General features: G+C 44.4%; 1 protein-coding gene across 1 annotated transcript in view; it reads right to left on the minus strand.

The window, feature by feature from the left end:
- Positions 1–1,601: 1,601 nt before the first annotated feature.
- The window catches only part of CDH13 (cadherin 13), an 897,713-nt gene continuing 874,728 nt past the window's right edge, over positions 1,602–24,586 (minus strand). Inside the window, exons 12-14 of the mRNA XM_016197002.2 lie at positions 12,315–12,548; positions 9,441–9,659; positions 1,602–3,146 (exon numbers count right to left, since the gene is read on the minus strand). Coding sequence (XP_016052488.1) covers positions 3,139–3,146; positions 9,441–9,659; positions 12,315–12,548 — 461 coding nt within the window. The 3' untranslated portion in view covers positions 1,602–3,138. The remainder of the gene's footprint in view (positions 3,147–9,440; positions 9,660–12,314; positions 12,549–24,586) is intronic.

Genomic DNA, 24,586 nt, shown 5'->3' on the forward strand with positions numbered 1-24,586 from the left:
TGCCACGTCTTAAGATTAAGATCTAATGTATGAAATTTAATATGAGATATTTCAAGAGTTTGATAGTAGAGGGTTATTTCATTGAACAGAAGGTTTAAAATGACATTTTGAAATTCTGGGAAAAGTTGTCAAACTTTTCTGCAAATATTCCTCAAGAATCAAAGTCTTATTTGCTGCCCACCATGAAATTTAGCTGGATTTATTTTGTCATGATGTTCAGATCTGCAGGTGTTGGGTGAGAGTCATGGCAGGTACATCTCCCTGCAATGATGTTCAGTAGGAGAGAACTGGCAGTGTTAAGGTGACTTTTACCAAAATCAGAAAATGTTTGCATGTTCTCGTTAAAACATATATGAAATAATTTATCACATGGACACTGGGGGAAATGTTGTTTTTAATGAACTAAGGTGGTTGATGTGTTAATAAAAAGCGAAGGCGTGACTGTTCACCCAATGGAAACAAAATCCTCAGTCTTGTGCTCAGTCATCGGGAAAAGCAATTTCTGGCTCTTACCTGACTTTTTCTTTTTTCAGTAAGTTGAACTAAAAGAAAATGCATTGATAATAATGACATGCTTGGACTATACTTTTGCTTTCAGTAAACAGGGAAAATGGGTTCTATCAAGTTAAAAAACATCCTATAATTCAGCACATGCTACCACTGTGGCTTCTAAGACTTGGTCTTTTTTGTGTGTGGAAGGAATAAAAAGAACAACACGATGGAAATATCTGTCCCGGTAAGAACTCTCGGGACAGGGGGATGTACTTAGAGGAAAATTAAGGCAAGTTGGACTTGTTAGTGACAGATGCACTTTACTCCTATTTCTCTGTGTTCTAAGCTAAGTTAATCCACTGGCTTGATTTCTCTTTTTCAAGAGAAAAATAACCATTTGCGAAGTACAGCAGAGCCTACTGGCTCGAATGAAGGGGGGGCCTCACTTGTTTAGTTGCGCGATGGGGCACTGACGCCGGGATTTGTCCCCGGGGGTGGCCGGCTCACCAGGAGGGCCAGCTTTCCCTCTCGGCCAGCTCGCCTCGGGGTCCGGCTGCCGAGCACCTGGCCACCCGAGGATGGCCCTCGGCTTGTTCCAGGGTGACCATTTCCCCCCTACCTTGTGGGACGAGGGGAGCGAGCCCAGCAGGGAGATAGGGGGCTGCGTCTGTAAAGCCAGCAGAGGAGCTGTGAATGCGCACACTTGGGTCCCCCTGAGCCAGCCCTGGGCACTCGTGGGCATGTTCAGAGCCTGGCATCTCCTGACTGAGCAACAGGAATTGTTCAAGAGAAAAAATACCCATGCCCCAGGACTGTAGGTAGATGGTTGTGACTACGTGTCATGCAGTCATCAAACCGAGGAGGATCTTGCTCCCCTGTGAGTGTGGGATCATCCTCACAGCAGACCGCGAAATGCTCCAATCCTTCATTGTGGTGGCAAGAGGAGTGCCTGGCCCAAGCTGTGAGTGGGCGCCTCTGGCTTTTCAGACTCACTCACCTAACAGGAGATTCACGGGGGAGCCCCAAAGGCCGGTCAAAAATGTGAACTTGCACTAAGACAAGACTCAGCATCACTGACAGTAGACACAACATAGAAACCAGAGAAAAGCTATTGTCCAGCAGTTTTAACCACCAATACCCATTTATTTTAATGGAGAAAAAAATCTCTGCATTCTATATGCTCCAAAAAGATTTACTATAGAAACAAATACAATATATGGAACTCTACCGGCATAATTTTACTACAATAAAGACAACATGGGACTTCTACTTCCTACAGAAGGCGAACTGAAAAGCACAGATGCCAACAGAGATTGCGTAAGAAAGCGTGTGTGTGCATGTGTGCGCGTGTGGTTAAAACCTTTAGTAAGCAACGGCATTAAAATGTGCTAAGACACTTACCCTAGTTGGTGGCGAGCTCTAATAAAAAGCCACAGGCTGTCGCTAGTTTTATCTGATAGAAAAATTTGGCGTGAGCTTTGATGGTCCATTGAGAGTTTATCAACAAGAAGGCAATCTTAGTACAAGCACTAACTTTCCTCTTACTTTTACATGCTCACAGAATAAAGATCGATTACTTTTCATACATAATGAACGCCTTTTATTTTTAGGTTTGCAAACAACTGTAGTCGATTCACACAAAAGGGTACTTTTAAAACTACCTGTATTTACTCTATTTTATGCATGTATATGAAACAAATGGTGTGCATGTGCATAAGTGTATGTCTATACATGTGGGCATATATATGTATACACACGGTATCTGTCAACCTCTCTATATGCATGTGTGACCTCCACGGTGACACTTGTGATTGTAAATATACCGAGGAGGGAGAGGTTCTCTTCCATGATCTGTGTCCCCATAAGAACTAAGTCCACAGCGGGACTGTGGATTTAGGACACATACAAATGCAGACAGATGCCCATGAGGGAATATTGCGGCCCTCCTCTTGGCATTTGATGGTGACATTTCCTGCTCTGCTCCTCGCCACTCTCGCTCAGGATCGAGGCATCTGATGGCAGTGAAAACTGGTTGTAGTCCTCAGACTAAAGAGAAAGGGCTTCTGTCTCTGCTCTCCCTCCTGCTGGTCGCGGCAGCATCCAGATTGAGTGGGACGCTGGAGAAGCGTCAGCTCTGTGGTCTGTGCTAGTGCCTCCTTGCTGCTGAGGACCTGGGGGGCAGCTGCCGTGGCTGCTATCCCTTCTTTGTTTAGCCTCTCCAGGAGCTGGGCTTCTGTCTAGTCTCGCTCTATAAATACTGGGTATGTACACATACAGATGCTCATACATATACAGATCCTAACCCACAGACAAAGCTGGATGTGTGGAGTGCCGACTAGCAACATGGCAACACATCAGAAAGAGTAGTCATTGTCCCTGCTCCCAGAAGGTCACGTTATATGCCATGATCTTTAAACATTCAGGGAAAAATTCAGAGGATTCCATTAATTAAAGGAGAAAGGAAGATGCTGCCAAAATGGTGAAGTACAGACTAAGTGAAATTGCAAAGAAAATGAAACTCTGGAGCAATTGAGGCCTAGTTGTGAAGTTCGAGAGCTGTAAACGGCAATCTTCAGATTTGGATTTTTTTTCTTCCTGTTGCTATGGAAACTTGGTAGTCAAGCGTCAGACGTCAGTCAGGAGTTCTCACAGACCTGAATGGCAAAGATTCAGAATTTAAGTCAAAGAATATTGCAGCTCGATTCAAAACATTTTAGCTGAATACTGGATACGTGACTGACAGGCTGTAATAGATGCATTTATAAACACTGCACTGCCTCAGAAAAAATTTTTCTTAAGTATAGCATTTGAAGAGAGAAGGAACAGTTCTGCTGGTTTATGTCTTAAAAAGCTGGACTTCTCCAAAAAACCTTGATGCCAAACATCTCATCTCAGACCACCAGCAGCGGCTGTTATCTCTGCTACCAGTGAGCCCAGAGCTTAGCTATTTTACCAACAAGTTGACTTGGTAGATTAGAGGTTGGTGATTGTCCCAGACATATTATTTTTTTTGGTCATGGACAAGAGCAAAGTACCTATTGGTGGTTCTTCAGACATGGTGTATGAGTTTCCTGTGGCTGCTGTTACAAAGGACCACAAACTTACTGGCTTAAACAACACAAATTCGTTCTCTTACAGTTCTGGAGGTCAGAAGTTCAAAATGGGTCTTATGGGGCTAAAATCAAGGCATTGGCAGGGCTGTGTTCCTTCTGGAGGCTCTTGGGAGAGAAGCCATTCCCTTGACTTTTCCAACTTCCAGAGGCTGCCTGTGTTTAGCTCATGGCCACTTCAGCCAACGTCATGGCCTGAATTGTCTTATTAAAGTTTACTGAAGTTGCCAAAGGTATTCTTGAGGTTATTCTTGAGGTTGCCCACTAGCCCAGGGCCTTCCATCCTGCTTGATAATAGCATGAGTGGAAATAGCTCGTTCTCTGACATTTTTGCTTAATTATTATTATATCTTGAATTTGTACAGGGGCTGGTATCACCAAGTCTTTTGTTAATATCAAGGAAATAAAAATGTGGGAAGATCAACCTATGACATAACGTCAGTGCAGTTCATTCTGGAATGAACTGACCACTAGAACTATAACGGGTTACTCTAGAGCTCGGGCCTGTTCACTCAAATCCTGTTGGGTGGTTCAGTTTGCAGAACTCACTCACCTACTCTGCACCTGCTGCTTTTAGAGGCTGAACCTGTCATTAATCTGTTGGAAAATTTAAAGCAGCATATCTAAGTTTTAGATAAAAAGTGTTTGTAATGTGACTCAAGTGCAAAAAGGTGATATTAAGAAGGTTCAGGGTTAAAGCTGTTTTAATAGAAAGGGCCATGGAAACGAGCAAGTTACTTCAGGTGCCACTTCTGGTGGTTGTTACTACACCAGGGACCTTTTATTGCTCGACAAGTGAATTCCTTTGCAGTTAGGAGTCTTCTGAACTCATTTAGTTCCTTATTTCACTCAAGGTTTTCATTGCCTTGCTGCCACTGCCTTAAACTCTTTGGTTGCTTGGCTGCAGTAAATTGGAGTAAATTGGATCCTGCAGATTCACTCGCATCTCGAGAAGGATGTGAAAAGAACATATTAAATGGCATCACTAATTTTATTTAAAAATATTTTCCAGTGGGGTACCAAGACCATAAAATAATAATTTTGTTCATTGAGAAGAACAGAAAAAAAAATTTTGGTTGAATACACCCACTAAATTAGAAAGTTGCTAATCCCCGTTTTTAAGTCAATTTAGACTGTAACGTAAATGATTCTTTCTAGGACTGTTAAGTTGATTGCATGAGATCGGCTATATAATTTATGTAAAGCTCTTAGCTTTGCACGTGCATGGCACATACAAAGTCCATGAAGTTGTACCACTTTAAGGAACCGCAGCTCCTCTGCCACGCACAACTCGGGGCCACCTCCGGCAGAGGGCAGCCTGCTCTACCCGGGACTGATGCTTCTCCAGGCCCCGTCTCTGTTTGTAACACATTCACAATTAAAAAAAATAAAATAATGATACTCTCAACAACATGACTTGTATGATTCCATTTATAGAAAATTCTAGAAAAAAACAAGACTATAATTAGAGAAGGCAGATTAAGGAGAATCTGGATTGGGGGGGTGATCAATAGCAAAGGGGTACAAGGCAACTTTTGATTGTGGTGTGTACTATTGTGTAGTTACTGAAATTCACGCTGTACACTTAAAATGGGTGAATTATATGGAATACCTTAATAAAAAGCATTAGAATGAAAATATGTTTTTTTGCTCATCTCACTCTTCACCTCTTTAATCGTCTTTCTTGTGACTGAGGTTATAATTCAATGCCCCCTTATTTCCAAGGTACAGCCATTTCATTCTGGTCCTTGTTTATATGGTTCATCTGATCTGTCCTTTTATATTCTGGCTATTGCTAATTAATTAAGCCTAGGGAAATGTTTAAAAAGGCTTTAGACCATATTTTTTCTTGAGCCTGACTGTGCCACACCACACAGAGCCCTACATAAACTAACATCACAGCCTAATGGAAGTGCCAACTTGCCTAGGACCTTGGGAGAGTCCTAGGGGCAGAATGATGCGTCCCCTCAATGTCGTCAATGCGTAATTTAAACAACACAATTGGCAGTAAAAATAATTTCATTTACATTTTTTATTACTTTCAATGTCATTAGCTTTATTTCCTTTATTTTTAGATGTTCAGTTCTCAGTTGCAATAAAGGCATCTACAGTAGCATAATAAACTGAAATGTTTTTATAATCTTTTTCCATGAGGGAGGCAATCTAATGGTGCATGCTGGCCTCACTGCTTACTCACATGGGACCTTGGGGCCTTCCTGAGTTTTCTCATCTATAAAGTGGGATAAAATCACCAGGCTAGTGAAGAAAATAGAGAGAAAAGCCACAGAACATCAGCGTGTTTAGTTAATGCTAGTCTACCTGGATCTGAATATTATTTGAGGGGAGGAGAAAATCCATTTTTTCTTCCCACGTTGTATGATGTGGTCACTGCAACTGATCACTTCACATTTTTATTGGCACCTTTTTAAAGGGCCAAATATTTCTGGATCTGTGGGTCATATGGTCTCTGTGGCAACCATTCAACCCTGCCATTGTAAAAGAAAGCAGCCACAGACAGTATGTAAATGAATGGGCATGGCTGTGTTCCAATAAAACTTTATTTACAAAAACAGGAAGTGGGCCGTATCTGGCCCCCAGGACGTACTTTGCCAACTGCTGCTTTAAAGACACACCAAGCAGATTCTACCAGATCCCAAAATTCTTTCAAGGACTCTGGCTGAGTTGGGAAGGTATCTTCCCTTGCGCTTTATAATCTAGTTTCAGTGCTTTTAGAACCCGCTGCCCCACCTTGTTTAATGGTTTAGGCCCCTTTCCGTGTAGCCTCTTGTCAACGCCATGTCAACAGAGGCACAGGAGGGGTGGCCACTGACTTCTGCTTTTATGAGAGCGGGAGCCACAGGACCCCATGGTTACTTACTTATGCTAGCTCTGACCCAGTCTCTCATTTCTTATTAGGAACATCCCTTTTTGGCCAGGAAGAACATCTTGGGGCAGGTACATAATAAAACAAGAATTACTATTTGGCAGGCGTCTCTAATGTTCAAATGAACAATAGCTTTTTTTAATCCTCACCTGAGGATATTTTTCCTATTGCTTCTCAGGGAGAGTGGAGGGGAGAGAGACACATCGATGGGCTGCCTTGTGCATGCACCCCGGCCACTGAGGTCCGTGCCCTTGGCCGGAATCGAATCCGAATCCTTTAGCCCACAGGCTGACGCTCTAACCACTGAGCGAAACCAGCCACGGCCAAATGAACAATTATTAAGTAATCTTAAGCCTTGTATATAGAGCCTGACCGAGGTTCTTTTGGAAGTCAAACAAGTGAGTGGTAACATCTGTTCTTAACTGTGTTTTGAGCTGGAAATATCTGTCTTGTGGTGCAAACCACTGGAAGGTCACCCGAGTACCTTTCCAGCTGTGTAGGGAGGTCCAGAGCTCCTTTTTGAGGATGATTTTGGCTTTACCTACAGGTGCCTTTACCTACAGTGGGATAACCATGTGCTGCCAGAAAGGATGCCTCTCCATTTAGCCGAGAACAAAAAAACCACATTTGATCTCTTATACATAGTATACATGCACCTTTCTTTTCTCAATGACGTGACTTTGAGTATAAAATGAACATGAGTGCTTTGGGAGTCATCGGGCAATTCCGCCTTGGATTAACTGTGATCTAAGAATTTGGCAGAGAGAGAGGAGAAGTGGGCAATCTTTGGGAACCTGCTCATTCATTACTGATACCTGCAGGCCAGGGGTCTCCAAAGTAGGGGGAACGAGAAAATCCCTTATTTGTAAGAGGAAAATACCGTCATGTCTATTTCTATTCTTTTTATTCTAAACAAATAGACTGTCTTACTAATATTTAATACATGGATTGGTAGTAGCAGATGTGTGTATTATAAAAATTTTGTGTAAAAATAGAGAAACACTGGGTCTGTGTGCTGGAGGCTGCTGTCACTTGGGATGTTGGTTCCACAGGTTGGATGGGCCTGGGAATCTGTATTTCAACAAACTGAGGGAGGAAGTCTCCATTTAGAAACTCGCTGCAGCCTGGAGTAGCTGATAAGTGAACGGTGTCCTGCAGCGCCTAGTTCTTCAAAGGGATGTCAGTGAGAATCAGGCTTTAATGTTGTATAATTGGGTTTATAGACAGTGATGTGTGAGTAGCTACTTGTGGTCTCTCTATGTACACACATGATTGTGCACAAACATATGTGCACACGTAACACGTGCAGCATACATGTGCACACATAACACACACACAAGCACACACTCCCTTGGACACATGCACACACAGCATTTTTATTTCTTTATCCAGAGGACTCTGCTATATGAACTCCGATTTCTCCTAGAACCCAGTCCTGGGCTTGGAGTCTGACTAGAGTCCACTTCAGAAGCTAGTGGAAAACAGATTCCAGATAGAGCTGGTCCGAGCAGAACACTGTAAATAACCTAATGCATCTATTGATCCGAATATACACTGTGTCACAGCCACGCAGTGGGACACTCTCTAGCAGTTAAAATGAATGAACGAGTGTGCAGGGGTGCTCTAGGCTAGTGGGCCATGGTATATGTTTGCATGGCTCTCGAGCTAAGAATGGTTTTCACACTTTTAAAGAACAAAAGAACAAAGCAAAAAGTAAAAAACAATAAAAAAGAATGTGTGATGGAGACCTGATGTGGCCCACAGAACCCAAAATATTTGCTGCCTGGCCCTTTATGGAAACGGTTTGCAGCCCCCTGCCCCCGAACTAGACCAACATGGATGAATCCTGGAAATGTAATGGGGAGAGAAAAGCAAGATGTGGAACACAGCGCTCAATATAATGCAAATTACACAAAGTTTTCCAAATGTCACAAAACAGAACTACGTGTGTGTGTGTAGTAGAAGTATAAAACAAGGTCAGGGCACACTCTAACTCATAATAGTTATTGTCTCTGGGGGGAGAGAGTAGGAAATCAAACTGGAGAGAGGAACACCTTTACCTGTAACATTTTATTTCTTAAAGAAGTGTCTCAACCATCCAATGAGGCACTTCTCATTAGGAGGCCTTTTCCTCCTTAGTCCTACCCACAGGACACTGGCCCAGCACAGAGCTGTACACACAGTGTGATTGCCAGTTGGCCTGCTTGCCACTGTCACCAGGATATAACAAGTTCTGTTATTTTTTTCTAATCAGCAATTTCTCAACTTCTTAATTCCCAATTACATCAATAACCCTGTCAAAATGTAAATACCAAGGGCCAAAAGGCTTTTGAATGGCATTAGCTATATGCAAATAATTGCTAAAGTTAAAACTGGACTAGCACTCCATAAATAGGAAATACCTGATACACATATCTATTCATTTTATGCTCACCTCTACATAACTAGGTATAGTAATTTATTTGTTTAAAATAATGCTCCATTACATTATAGGCATTACTACCAGGCAGTGAAAACAACGTGTGAATTATACACTTATCTCTTTTCCTACAGCCCAACTGCCACCCATGGATTCTCATGACTATTCTTTAAAAAGTACAGCATTTACTTTAACCTTGAGAAAGATTATTCTGCACAATGCAGAGAGAAAGAGGGCCCTGGCAGAGCAGTTAACTAGTCTGAACACATTTGTATTAGCTCCAGTTCAGTGACATCTGCAGGAAGTTTTCTCATTATCTGGTCTGTAGACAGCAAACCATGTCTTCGCACAATTCCTCAGGTTAGCAGGGGGATGTTAAGATGCTTTTAAACATTAATTGAGCACTTTTACATGTAACACCTTCTATTATATAGGCATAAACTAAAAAAAAAAAAGTTTCCTCTGAGATAAATTATTTTGGGGGAAGATGTATGGGAAAAAAGGCTTTGGTTACACTGGAGTTAGGCCAACTTACAAGCTAAACTGAAGAGAGAGACGAGCAGGACTGAGGTCAGGCTGAAGTGCAGGGCCCCTGCGGCGTTGCAGTCCACTTTGGAATTCTTGCAGGAACACACTTGTACCCTGAGGTCTGTGATGTTCGTCATGGGTGGTTTCCCTGAATCTGTCACCATGATGGGCAGCTGGTAGTTTGCTTTGTTCAGATTTTGAAGAAGGCTTACCAGGGCATGCGTATCTGGGAAGACAAGGAGGGCTTAATGAGAGAGGGAAAGACCTTTCCAAATAAAAGAGTGAGAACACGCAAAACGGGTGTTGCATTTTGTTTATAACCACGAGTATTTAAATTTAAATTCATTAACATCAAATAAAAAGAAAAATTCAGTTCAGTTGCACCAGTCACATGTCAAGTGTTTGGCAACCACTCACGGCTGGTGGAGACCATACTGGACCGTCCAGGTGGAACATTTCCATCATCAAGGTCTATGGCTCGGTGTTACTATAAACAATTTCAAGGGGATCCATTTTTGTGAAAATGATTGAGGACCAAAAACCCTTCCCTGATAATTTATTATACCAATAAAGCTATCTTCACAAAGGTCACATTCAATATCTAGAAAAATAAATGTAAAAATCCACTCTCAAATGATCACATTGTACATCTTAAATATACAAAATTTTTATTTGTCCTTTATACTTCAACAAAGCTGGAAAAAAAGAAAAATCTTATCAGCTCAGAGCATTTTTATATAAGAACCCAAATTTAAATAATCAAAATAAATTCTTAGACCAAAAAACAAAAATCCACTCACTCTATATGTGGGCTTGACCCTCGTGTGCTGCCAGGGGATGGATTCTGCAGTCTTTATCAGGCCTCAGCCATAGCCCACAGCCCTAGATTTGAGTGGGAATCCACAGCACAACTCACAACGTAGAGACTGGGTCTTTAAGCCCATGTTCGGTGGCAATATCTGCCCTTTATCCAGGCCTCTGGGCAGCACTCAAAAGTGGCCACCTACCTGGCCACTGTTTTTAGCTTCAGGCTTTTTTCTTTTCCATGACTCAGGTGACTAAGGATTTTTTTGTTTGTTGTTTGTTTAAAATTGCCCCTTTCTTGGCACTGACATTGCTACGTATTCAGAAAAGTAATTTGGGGACAAAAAAAAAGAATTTAGAAGGTATCATATCTATTAAATAAAACCAGGAGGGAAGGCAGAGTGTGATGATGTGAAAACAAAAACTGATGAAGTATTATCCTAACCAGAAGGTTAGGTGGCAGCAGCAGATGTAACCGAGGTAGAAAATGACCCCAGTGAAATGGTAGATTAACTCACGGAACATTCTCTGATACCCCTCAGGTAGAGGAGAAACTCTTGAATGAGAAAGTTCCAGCGGGAAAGAACTGGTAATGATTATTCAGATCAGCTGCAGCTGCAAAACCTATCAAACAAAACCGTAACCCCTCCAACAGGAGAAGGGCTGTTTTAATTAAAAAATAATCAGTGTAACAAAATTCATTCTTTAAAAAACAATAAAATAGACAAACAGGCAAGTAGAATCAATAACAGGAGAAAGGCACTAATAAAATGAGATGCGAGATAAGGCAGTAACAATACATATGAGATTTTTAATAGAAAATTTTATGCACAAGTGCGCAATACATTTTCAAAACTTAATGAAATGGGTGATTCCCCATCTCTCTCAAAAATTCTACCACTGATGTAAGAAGAGGGAGCCTTGACTGGATCGATGGTAGGAGACGTTCATTATTGATAAGTGCGTGTCTAAGGTGTGAGTTCTGGTTTTGGCTTTATTTCAAGGCCAGGCGAGCTCAGCAGCGAGGAGGAAAGTGGCGGAGGTACTGTGGATAGAGGGATGCTTCATCATGTAATATGCTGGTGTTTCAGGGATGCTTCATCCTGTAATACGCTGGTGTTTCAGTCTCAATAAGGCAGGTGATAAATGTGGGGCCAAGTTTTGAATTCCACCTGCCCACGTGGAAAGAGACACTGTTTGCGAGTTTCTTAAGTGAGGGGCAGGAGAGATGAAAGAAGACATCAAAGTTGAAAGTAAAAGCAAGGGTGTGAAAGAAAAGCCAAGGTCATTATAAAGACTGAGTCAGTTTTGAGGAGGTCTGCAGCATGCAATGGAAGCTGGAGGCCTAGCCTGGTGCTTCTCTTCTCCTTGTCTTTTATAAAAGCAAGCACACCATGAGCATCTCCCCGACGTGCTGGCGAGCGTCAACGTCGGCACAGCTGTCGAGAGAGGAGCCAGACATGCTCAGGGAGAGGCGGAGACCCCAGCTTTTGAAGGCTGAAGACCGGGTGGGGGTACAGTATGGAGCTGTACAGTGCAGGACGTAAAGCACAGAGTGTACAGTGCGGGGTACGTGTACAGTACAGGGTATACCGTGTAAGGTGTGTAGTATACGACATACAGTGTCGAGTGGGCAGTGTAGGGTACACAGTGTAGGGTACACACTATAGTGTACAATACAGGGTGGATAGTACACAGTGTACAGCTATGTGTACAGTACAGCGTGTGCTCTATAGAGTGTACAGTGTATATATACAGCGTATAGTACACACGCTACAGAGTGTACACTCAGTACAGGGTGGACAGGATACTGTGTACAGTATAGAAAAGATAAGAGGGGGCAAGACAGAAAAAGTTCATATTTCATTATAAGGGACCGATATTTAATATACTTACAAATTGTATGCATTTGCTGGTGGGAAAATTATCAGTATTTATATAGTGCATAAGTAACTTGAAATAAGCCATTTGAGAACATGCGAGAGAGAGGGAGAGGAGAAACAGTCTGAGAAAAGAAACCAAGCCAGGGACACCAGGCTCGAGGCCACAAGAACAGCTACAGAACCTGTGGACTTACTGTTGATCTTGGAGACCTTCCAGACTTTATCAGGAACGGCTTGTTTATAGATTTCAAATTTGAAAGGATCTGTGTTTGGGTGGAGATCCTTATCTGAAGCTCCCAGAATGACTACACTGAGGTTTTTGGCATCATCGCAGACTTCGGCTACGGTGGGGTAGATGAAGGGCGCGTTGTCATTCACGTCCTCCAGGGTGATCAGCAAAGTCCCAGTGCCAGTAGCAGGTGGGTTGCCTATGGGAAGAAGGGGTGACGTTAGTGCACAACTGCTGTAACCCAAGAGGAATGGCCCATAGCACCTTCCTCACACTTTTAATACATTGAAAGTCACTCAGCGTGCCCGTGTGGCTCAGTGGTTGAGCGTCGACCCATGAACCAAGAGGTCACCAGGTGGATTCCCCGTCAGGGCACATGCCCAGGTAGCGGGCTCAGTTCCCAGTCAGGGGTGTGCAGCAGGCAGCTGATGGATGTCTTTCTCTCATCGATGTTTCAATCTCTCTCTCCCTCTCTCTTTCTCTCTCTCTAAAATCAATAAAAACATTTAAAAATAAAAGGAAGTCTCTCAGAGAATGGAGATAACAAATGGCCTTTTCCTTGCTTACCACCAAATCCAACCTTTTGTCTAAATACCCAAGTATTCCCATATGTTGGTGGTACAGGAAGGTAGAGATTCCAGGAGAGAAGGCCATGTTTTATGTGCAATAACTCTACACTGACTGACTGGGGAGCTGGTTGAAGAGAGTCCTTCTAGGGTTTTCTTTTGTGGGTAACAAAGGGTCTGGCCCGGCCGGTGGTGCCACTGGGGGCTGGCCTGGCTGCTGGTGCCACTGGGGGCTGGCCTGGCTGATGGTGCCACTGGGGGCTGGCCGAGCAGCACAGAATAGACTGAGAAAGGTGGCTGCGTTATGAGAAACAAAACCGCTGGCTGGCTATGGGGCCGGCTGAAGCAATCATAACAAATCATAACATAATCTTTGGGTCTTATGCATAGAGCTTCACTTTTTCACAGTTTCAGCTGCTTCCTGAAATGGTTTTCATTTTAGGAAACATGATTTTAAGAAGCCCTTATAATCTCACCGATGCCGTAACGTCTTCCACGTATAGAAAAGGGTGTTTAATCTTAGTAAGACTCAGCATGGCTTCATTTGCCTCTCTCTAAATTCATTTTTAATCATCTATGCATTAGAGATTTGCTCTTGGGACAAAGGATCCATGAATAGTTCCTAATTTTCTGTGAGGAAAGTTAGAGCCGATTTTGCAGGCCACAAATAGTGAGTGGACGGATTTGCATTATTACAGTAGGATTTCATGCGCTTCTAAAATTATAGTTCTCTAATTTTATGCACTCGTACTGACCTAATGTCTGGCCCCATTTTATTTTTCCTGTCCTCATTTGAACCACATTTACAAGCTTAATTTTATTTTTTCTCCTGCTGTGTTTAGTTTTTGAAATGCACATTAAGTTGAGAGTCAAGTTCTGAACCACGTGCGGGCGGAAGGGCAGCGAATAGCTGAGCTCAGAGCACAGGGGTCCGGCGCAAGGCCAGGCCGGGTCTGACAGGCTCTGCTGGTAAATAAACGAGTCCTTTTTAGCTTCAGGCGGTTTATTACTTACAGGGACAGTCCAAGGATAAATAGGCAAAGGTGGCCCTTGAGCAGGTGACACCAAAACACAGGGGGCAGGTGGCTGCATCACAAATGAAGGGAGACCCTGTTGCTGAGAGCCAACTTCGAGCTGCTTCTCAGTGGTTTTACTGTCCACAGCTGCAGCCCAAGGGGGGCAGGCAGAAAGCCTTGCCCCTCATTGGGACCCAGAAGATGATAAGAACTGTGACAGCCTCCCAAGGGACTTAGGGAGCCAAGGGGAAATGGACCCTACAGGCTCCTCACAAGCCTCCTGTGCCCACAGTCCCGGGAGGATCACGAGATATTCTGCTAACCCTCAAGCTGGCCGTGGCTCAACCTTGGCTCCTGGCCTTTGTGGATACATGCAAAGTCATCGGGCACCATGGGGCTGTCCCCTGCTGTGTGGGAGGACGACAAGGGGATGAGGCAGGAGATGTCCGGTAGGGCATGGGGCCTTGGCTATCCTGACAGGTTGCTTGTACCAATTCTACGGACTGCACGGAGCCAAGGGAGGTTCTTCAGCAAGGCAGAGGGGCAACCTGATCTGACTTATTCTTAGGAACACACGATGGTATTGACAGGAGGTGTTGGACATTGGACACCAGCAATGGGTTGAGCCATGATGTGGGCAGTTTGAACAGGAAAGAAATGTCTTTTCTTGGTGATCAGGCACTCGGGTGAGGCTACAGAAGCAAAGCAGAAGGTAGTGGGGAGTGGAAAGGCGGGTTCAGCTGTGGTGGTGCTACCAGGCCCTATATTCAGTGCAACCACGTACAGGTGCATGGAGCTTAGGAGAAATGCCAGGGCTGAGTTGGCAATGGGGGCGTTGTCAACACAGATGCTTTTGAAACCTTTCTAGCAAATTAGGTCACCAAAGGTGAATGTGCAGAATGAATGGAAATCCCCAAGTTTAAAGAGCAGATGATAGTTTGCAGAGCAGGGGAGACGCACTGGAAGAGGCGGCAATGTGTTACGATGCCCCAAAGGGTAAGCGCTAAAGAGAAGCAATGGGATCTTGCGAGGCCAGTGTTGCTGGTGACTTTTTGGGAGAGGTTTCCATTAGGGGGAAGAAACCAGCTGATAGGAAGCTAAGCAGTGAGTGGCGAAGCAGTGAGAACAGATGCTCCTTAGTGTGGCCGGTGGAACTTTAATGTCTCAACATCCGAAGGCAGTGCCAGGGTAAACATTTGAATAAAAATCTGCTGAGATAGGAACACAAATGTATTAATCAGAAGGACGGCTATTTCTAATGGTAGCATATCATCAACTTTTATTAGGGCAAGAGCTCAAAGGAAATGCATAATTACTTTGCAGTTGGTTATCCAGTGTCAGCTTTAGTCATTTGGTTGAATTTCTTTATTGAAAAATTATTTTTCTCTTTTTATTGAACTAATTGAATATCTCAGAGGAATCCACTAATTTTTCTCCACTCTGAATATATTATGAAGTCATTTGGTAGAATGGATGAGAAGGCATTATGAGTATCTGAAATTTGGCCGTAAGAGTCAGCCTTTTGCGAACTTAATTATAGCACTGTCTTCAGTTCCCCACGTGTTATTCCCAGGCCAGCCCGCTGATGTCTTTTTCTGAAGTCAAATAAAAGAGCTTGTTTTTTCCAATGATAAGGGAACGAGTGAATTCTCAGGATCCCCAGGGAAAGAGCCTCTCCCAGTTTATATGCACAGGATGGAGAAAAATCACCACCCAAAATTCAAATGTAATTCAAACTGCAATGAGTCTTCACGAGCCCATTTTGCTCCAATAGTTCCAGGGCCCCAGGAAATATTGGAGCTTCTAGGTTATTCCTCAGCTCTCGGGAAAATCCCCTCTCCCTCCTCTTCCCTTTCCAGCAGCACCCCCAGGCCCCAAGAGACCTCTCTGCATAAGCAAATATCAGAACCAAGCATGGCTGGAACAGTCCCAACCTTCATCGATTTTCTATTTCAATAGGAGAAAAAAGCCTCAGTTTGAGCCAAACTCTCGTGATAGGGAACTAGACCCACACTTTACGGGCCAGAGGAAGTTCAACCTCCAAACATGTGAGAGGCTGCCTCGTTAGAGGACTTTGTTCCCACTGTTAAAAGATGGAAGGGCCCCTGAGAGATGAACCATTCCTATCAGTGGCTCTTAAACCGAGTGCGAGGTGAGTCCCCGTTGGGTCTAGGATGACGACGGTCATGGTCCTGCCTCGGAGAAATGCATCTACATTAACACCGGGGGCAGCAGACACCAGAACTGCTGCCGTGGGCTCTGGGCAACTTCAGAGCAGCTGACCCGGGACAACTTCGTTTCAGGTGCACTGAGGCTGCGGCCCAGAGAGGTTTAGGAGGGGCCCAAAAGAACCAGTTGAGTCTCAGGCCTCCTTCTCTAGAGTAAGTGTCAGCCTGTACTTTCTTTTTCTCAGTCCTCTCCTGAGGATATTTTTCCCATTGCTTTGCAGAGAGAGGGGGGGGGGGGAGAGAGAGAGAAAGAAAGAGGGGAGAGGGGAGAGAGAGAAAGAAAGAGAGAGAGAGAGAGGGAGATGGAAGAGAGACACACCGATTGGTTGCCTCCTGCACGAGCCCCAACTGGAGTCAGGGATCAGCCTGCGACCCAGGTATGTGTGCCCTTGACTAGAATCGAACCGGAGACCCTTCAGTCCTGGGCTGATGCTCCAGCCACTGAGCAAAACCGGCTAAGGCTCAACCTTTACTTCGTATGTCAGAACTTTGTAGGTAGATTATTCAGGTTCTTATTTCAACCGTGAAGCAAACTAAAATCCCTAAACCATGACTTGGGGGTATTATTATTATTATTATTATTTTAATCTTTTTTCCCCTATGAGCTACTTTTGATCTCAGTAGAATGTACATAACAAAATTTACCTTCTTCAACATTTTTAAGTATCACTGGCATTAAGTACATTCACATCACTGCCATCCATCTGGTGAATTTTTCATCTTCCCCAACTCCCCATCCCCCCAGCCCTCAAATGTTGGCGAGTTGTTCATTTTGCTTCCAGTGCTCATGCTGCCAAACAACGGCAAGACACGGGGAAAACGGTCACCATTTCTTTCCCGTGGATCTGGGTGACGGAGCCTGTTCCATCCAGAGGACGGCGACTGTAGGACCACAGAGGGGCTTCAACTTCAGGAAGCTGGCAGCCTGCCCTGGCCCAGCCCTGGCCACCTCTTGCTCCCATTTCTGGCTTTGTTGCTCCCACTGAGCTTGTAATACCTCTCAGCACATTATACGACAGGACCCAACTGATTGATCCCACTGCTTGATTTCGAACCCAGGCAATGTAACTTGCTTTTTTTTTACTCTGAGCTGGGATAACTGCCCATGAGATGGTTGAGTTGGCAGCCCGAGCTGGGAACCAGGCCTGTTGACAGCCAGGTTACACCCTTGGTCTGGTTGGTTCACTATTTTACACTTGGACTTTTGCATTCTAGGTTTATTTGGGGCAGAGCTGTGCATTTTCTATGAGAAGCAGGATCATATGACTAATGAACAGGGAGGACTTATATAGCGAAACTGAACACCTGCTATTACTTTTTGATTATTGATTTGAGAGAGAGAGGAAAGGAGAGAGAGAGAAACACTGATTTGTTGTTCCACTCATTTGTGCACTCACTGGTTCTTCTTGTATGTGCCCTGACTGGGGAATGGACCCGCAACCTTGCTGTATTGGGACGATGCTCTACCCAACTGAGCTACCTGGCCAGGGCAACATCTGCTATTATTCAGAGTAGGGAAAGTCCAAGCAAACCAGATAGGCTGCTTCTTTGAGCATTTGGGGTCCTACTTTCTAGTTTTCTCTCATTTTCAGGAAGAGGAAACTGGGACTCAGCTAGATTAGGTCACTTGTCCCAGGCTTTTGTCAGTGTATCACGGGGTTGAGACCTGTGGCCTGAAAACACAGTATTCCCATGCCACGTGCTTTCTGGGCGCTCCAGAAGGTGAATGCAATGATTGGTGATCATGACACATCCCACCATCTGAGTCAGGCTACAGAGCACGAAGTTTTATTATTTTGGTGCTTGAGGGTGGCATCAAGCATTGGGTAGAGAGGGTGAAAAGCAGTCTTCCATGTTTTTCTTACTCACATGGCCAACAATATATTGCTTTTTTTGGAAGGCCTACAGAGCTGTACCCAAAGGACTATGTATTGTGCATGGGTCTCCCCCCACTGTTTTGATGGTGTGAGTGTGGATGTGATGAGAAACAGGGCTGTCTTTTTTTTTTTTTAAATCCTCATCTGAGGATATGTTTTTTGTTTTTTTAAAAATTGATTGTAGGGAGAGAGGAAGGGAGAGGGAGAGAGAGAAAGAGAGAAACATCAATGTGAGAGAGAAACACCGATCGGTTGCCTCCCATAGTTGCCCTACCCAGGGACCCAACCTGCAGCTTAGGGATGTGCCCTGATTGGGAATCGAACCCACGATCTTCTGGTGTATGGGAGGATGCTCCAACCAACTGAGCCGCTGGCCAGGGCTGTTTTTTTTTTTTTTAAATCATAGGAGTTTATTTAATTCAGAATACTGACCAAACAGGATTTCCACTTAGCCAAAAAAACACTGAGATTTTTCTGATAGGTTCCATTCATTATTCAGGAAGAAAAAAATCTTGTAAGAGACATAATTAAAAACAGTGCGATCCTAATCAAAAAATATATGTGATTAGAGAAAGATGAGAGAGAAATATACCAAAGCTTAAATAGTGTTTATCTCTCCAGGTAATTAACATTAAAATACTACTTCTCTCTTTTTAATTTTCTTTACAATAACCATGATTACTATAATAATTAGAAAGAGAAATATAATCTCAGAAGTTACACAGGGATTTAGAAATATTTTTTCCAATTCTGCTTTACTTCCTTGTCTCTCACTCTTTTATTTAATTTTTTTTAAACAATGAATTGATTTTGAGTAAGTTTACAGAGTTGTGTAACTAATGCCACTGTCTAATTTTAGAATATTTTCATCAGTGCCCCCCCAACACCTTGGGCCCAGTTGTACTAACTCTCCTTACCTACTTCCAGTCCTAGGCAACCACTAATCTGCTCCTTTTCTCTATAGATTTGTGTTTTCTGGAAATTTCTATAAATGGAATCACACAATATGTGGCCTTTCGTGCCTGGCTTCTCTTACCTAACATTATGTTTCTAAGGTTCATCCATGCTATAGCATGAATCTGTGCCTCATTCCTTCTTACGGCTGAATAATATTCCATCCTATGAACAGACATGTCTTGTTGATCAGTTCACTAGGTGATGGACGTTTGGGTTGGTCCTGTGTTTTATCTTTATAAACAACGCTGCTATAAACACCTGCCCACAAGGGACCAGGTGTTCACATGCTACAATGTCTCTGGACGAGTAAGATAAGATCCAAAGGCATCTCATCAAGGGAGTCCCCTCAGAAGAACAGGGTCCTTGGTGTGGCCACACTTGGATGGCTGGCATCAGACACAGAGAGTAGCAGGATCTCCACAAGGACTTTCAGAGCCAGCTCTGAGAAGTGCAGGGAAGGAGTCGATTTTTCTAGTTGCTCATCCCAAATCTTTCCTGAGCTGGGCCTACAGGCATGCAGCATGTGCTTTCCCTTGGGAATCATGAGTACAAGTGGTGTTCCGTGGGGAGTGTTGTGCAAAGGGAGGTTGCCTGTGTGAAAAATAAAATGCAGGAAGGGAGAGGGGGGAGGGGGAGACAAGGAGCTCGTTTCTGGGCTCCACGGGCTCTGAGCGCCAGGGCCGTCTCCATGCAGGTGTCTAAGAGGTGCTCGGTAGATTTTTGAATTAATTTAGGTTGATTTGAAAAAGCTGATGATATTTTACTCCTCTCTATACATGTAATCACATGTTTACCTCTCCCAAGTTTTCCGTTTCTATCTTGCTTCTATTCTCAGAGTAGTGCCCGTGTCTACATTCAAGCCCCCCCATCTCGCTTGGGGAGAACAGAGCTGTGTGTGTGGTGGCGTCTGTGGAACTGGGGCTCAGAGCAGGGAGCCCACACCAGGGACAAGGAGAGAGACCCCACCTGGTGTCTCAAGGAAGACTGAAGCCCAAATTCCGGGAGGCGAATCAGAAGATGGGAAGATTTAAGAGGAGCTCAAGTCCGGATGTGGGCACCTGAGCAAAGGCTGGGCAGCCAGCCAGTTTTTGAGGCTTGAATGTAGGGACAAGATGCACTGGTGGGACAACCTACTCCCCGCCGAGTTCCTGCTGCGTTTCCGGGCATCTGCTGAACCTTCAACAAGCAGCTGTGAGCAAATAAATGCCAGAGCTTTTACTTCAAAAGAACAGGGCTCGAAGCTCATCTTCACCTTTCCTTGAAAGTGAGAGTGGACCAGGGTTCTCCTCTCTAAGGTCATCCTTTGTACTGTTTTGTTCATCCCTATGTTCTATTTACTATGGCTCTGCAGTATCAGGATTTTACAACAATTTTTGGCATTTGCCCCATAAACCAAGAATCTCATTACTTTTTAATGCACAGCATTTTAAAAAATTAAATTAATTGGGGTGACATTTGTTAATGAGTGTCTATAAATTTCAAGTGTATGGTTCTATAATACATCATCTGAGCATTACATCGTGTGCTTGCCGCCCAAAGCCTAGCCTCCTTCCATCACCACATATTTGACTCCCCTTTACTCTCCTCACCCCCCCCCCCCATAAGACACTGCTGTCTGTGTCTATGAGCTGGTTTGTTCATTTGTTTGTTGCTTTCTGTTTTATATCCCACATATGAGTGAAATCATATGGTTCTTGTCCTACCACTCAGCACTAAGAAAAGATGAAATACTATCATTTGTGACGACACAGATGGATCTTGAGAGTATCATGCTAAGTGGAGTAAGTCAGATGGAAAAGTGTTGTTTTAGAATCGATTTGTTAATAAAGATATTGCCAATTCCATTTTATATGTCGAAAAAAAATTTCATTGTAAACCAACAAAACACCTGTCGGAAAAATAGCTTTGCAAAATATAATGCCAAGTTTCCATGGGCAATACTTGATGTAGAACTGAGGCAACTATTCACATAATTGGACTGAAAAATTCTTTTAGAAGAGACAATAATCTGAAACACTGAACCGTTTTTAAAAGTCAACTTTTGGGCTTTTTGGTTTCTATTTTGCCAACTTTAGAGAAAAGGGAAATAACGGGGGGGGGGGAGGGCGTGTTGATTTGGAGGTCACACTGAAACATGGCAGTTTTATTTTATTCATTTAGTCAGTAATCATTTATTGGGCCTCTGGTCTGCGGCTGGTTGGACATGCAGAAAAATCACTGGTACAGGGTGCTTGTGCTTGAAACGTTAACGCTGTGGCAGGAAGAGACACATACACAGATGCAGAACAGCACTGTGAGTGCAGGGAGAGCTATGAGAAGAAAATGTCACGGGGGCTTGTGGCATGAAGTAATTAACTGCCTGGGGATGGATCAAAAGGCTTCATGAGAAGATGGCATTTGCGTGTGTGGAGGGAGAGACAGCTGCTCCAGGAGGAGGAGACAGTGTGGCTATTTTGTGGGAAGAGTTCAAAGGCTTTCAAGCTGGAGAATCGCTTTGATAAAGGCAGAGGATGCTGGAGGCACAGAAAGTAATGACCTTGAGTGAGGAGAGAGGACACAGGAAGGCCAGCTGGGGCGCCAGGGCGGTAATGGGAACTGCCACTGAAGGCCGAGGCGAGGCGGTCGCAATGCAGGAGCGGAGGCTGGATCCAGGAGGCTGCACCGACAGCCAGAAGTGGACTGGGGGTGACAGGCGGGTAGGGGGTTGGTTCTAGCTTGGGGGCTGTGCAGCTGGCGGTGCTCTTACCTGAACTGGGGAGTAGGGACTGCAGAGGACCAGCTAAGGGACACTTTGGCAGGAGGAACTGAGCTGGCATAGATGGGCCTTGCGGATAGCATTTTAATGCTCAAATCAGTTTCTTTTCCCAATGGATGTCTGAGAAGATGATGTTTAAGATGGTTGATTTGGCTGGTCAATGTGGAAATGTCCTGCTGTTGGGTAGATGAATGTTGGCTTAAATCTCCCCCTTTAGGCAGGCAAGCTCCATGAATCGATGCCAGTGTCCAAGGTGGCATTTTCTGGCTAATTTTCTGATACAGAGCCCTACTCTGAGTGAAGGACTCTGCGGCCCACTCATTCCCTGGCGAAATGCTCAGATCACCAACAGGGTGGTCATCAGATGGCATTTCAGAGTTTGCCTTGGATATTGATGGTTTTGTAATAATATATTTAGAAAGTCTGTCCATAAGTTCAAGTCAGTTGACCTAAATATTTATTAGGTGTTCACCAGGCACCAGGAATTTTGCGTTCATGATTTCCAGCTTTACAACAACCCAGCAGGGCAGGTGGCACTGTCCTCCCTCTGCAGGCAGGGAAACAGGCTGACAGGGCATAAGTTGCACACCTAGGGTAGCACAGCTACACGGGGGCGCGGGCTCATTCTGAGGTGTATCAGGGCACCAGGCCCCACTCTCTATGGGCTGCACATGCAGCCTGCAAATGGCTCTGATCACAATCTCTCGGCTACCAGGGCTCGAGTTCATTTTATTGGGCCATTTCATCAGCCAGTATTTTCAACATGATTGATATTTTACTGGAACTTGAAGTAACAAGGAATGATGGCTGAGCCTTCAATTTATTTTTCTTCCTCAATTACTATAACAGCTCAGATAAGGGGTGTTAAATGGGCTTAATTGGGTTGCCAGCATAACTAATGGCTTGGTTTTATCCAAACTAGCATCTTTTAAGTAGAATTAATTTAAATAATCTTACTACCTCCTCTGTGCAGTCTACAGCTTGGGTGATCTACAAAAAGAGAAAGACCATAAACTGAGGCCTCTTTCTAAAGTTCACATCTCCCGGTCTCCCCAGTTTGGGGGCCACTGATATTCAGTAGTTCAGCAGTCATTTCGTAGGGGGCTGGATAACATTTTTGCCTTTTAATCCATCTAAATGTACTTTGCACAATATTTCAATTTCGAGTCAGCTGGCGTGATCGGAACATCTATCACATAGGGGCTGAGGGAAAAGACAGGTTGGGACATGATAGATCTTAGCCTCCGAAAAGCCATTACCGTGGTCTGCTCCACTTCAGCCTTACAGCTGCTGTGCTCGGTTCTGTATCTGCGTCTTCTTGGTAACCAGCATCACATTTTTTACTGACGGACTCAAACACACTTTCCACAAGTCGCTAAGCCATGAAAACATGCCACTGAATTTGGCAATAATTGGGCTTGTTTCGCAGCTATCATTCCCTTGTTCTTTCCGATGAAAATAGGTAATCACATAATGACTTAATATGGACTCTAGGGACAAGACGGGCTTCCTAGTTCAAAGCATTTTACATGCACTGAGCCTCAGGAAGAACCGAAAGGGATGTGGACGTATTTTTCCTTTACACTGCATAGCGTGGGTGCTGGGAGAAAGGGCACTTGGAGGTATCTGAGGCCAAATGCTGTCTTTGGTGTTTCGAATCACAATTCAGACCTTCTCTGAGGGCACAGAAGCCATTCGGTAATGACGGTGGGCTGCCGAGCCCCGTGCACTTTCAGGACAGGAGGGGTGGAAGGTGAGGCTGGAGGCGAGAAGGGGCAGGAGGACCAGCCCCCGGCCTCCCGAGCGAAAGGCGGCCACCCCGGCGCGGTGCCAGAGCCCCTGGGAGAAAGGGCCTGTGACAGCACGCAGCGCACATGAGACAGTGGGGCTAACATTTGACCTTTCTGGCGATTACCCGAGCAGGGGGATTATCACACCGGGATTCGCCCAGTGCTAATTGCTGCTGCTTGTCCCCTTGTCAGCACCCCCAAAGGGATTCCATCTTATTGCATTCCTGAATGTTCTCTCTCCATCGAGGTATTTTCCTTAACAGTTATTATCGCCCCCCCTGCCCCCTTAAAGGTGGGCCAGCAATTCTGTGTTCACTGAAGTCTTTAATAAAAGCATTCCTGTACTCTGAGGCACTATCTTAACCTTTTCAGAAAATCTGGACCACATAAGGTAAATGACGATACTCATCTCTAAAGATAAAATGCTTGCCAGCATTAAAGGTCATACCTTATTAATCTATAGGATTAAAGGCTTTACTCTTCCAATCATTTAACTATAGCCAGTCCTGCTCTAGCAAAACAAAAGCATTTCAGTTATAATGAAACAATGTTGTCAGGCAATTTGTAGCTCATTAAAACGGATAACAGTTTACAAAAAATGCCCTGTACATCCCCGAGTACTCTGCGGGTTACAATTTAGCTTCTGTCCGCTGGGAGGGCCTAAAGTGTCTTTTCCTCCCCAAATCCCCTCTCGCCCAGGCATTACCAATATTATGATGAAGCGTGGTTCTAGAAGCTATCTAGGCTAGCTCTGGGGCCCCAAGGTCCAGAGGGATTTTTATTTCTCTTAACCTCAGAACAGGCGCGTCGACCCTGCTTCCGACTGCCCTTCTGCATTCACCATTTCGGTCTCACAGCCTCTGGTGCCTCAGAGGAACCTAGAGGAAGGCTCTCGTTTGGTGGGGCTTCACCATCGTTCTGAACAGGATGGGTAGAGCTCTGTTTTACAAGTGATGATGTGTCCTTCTGCCTTTCCAGGGACTGCAGAGGGTGGGCTGTGCTCTGCTCTCTCTGCGGACATCCCCTCACTCACCTATTCTGGCCCGTC

Source organism: Miniopterus natalensis, chromosome 18 (assembly GCF_054644295.1).
Source record: "Miniopterus natalensis isolate mMinNat1 chromosome 18, mMinNat1.hap1, whole genome shotgun sequence".
NCBI classification, from domain to species: domain Eukaryota; kingdom Metazoa; phylum Chordata; class Mammalia; order Chiroptera; family Miniopteridae; genus Miniopterus; species Miniopterus natalensis.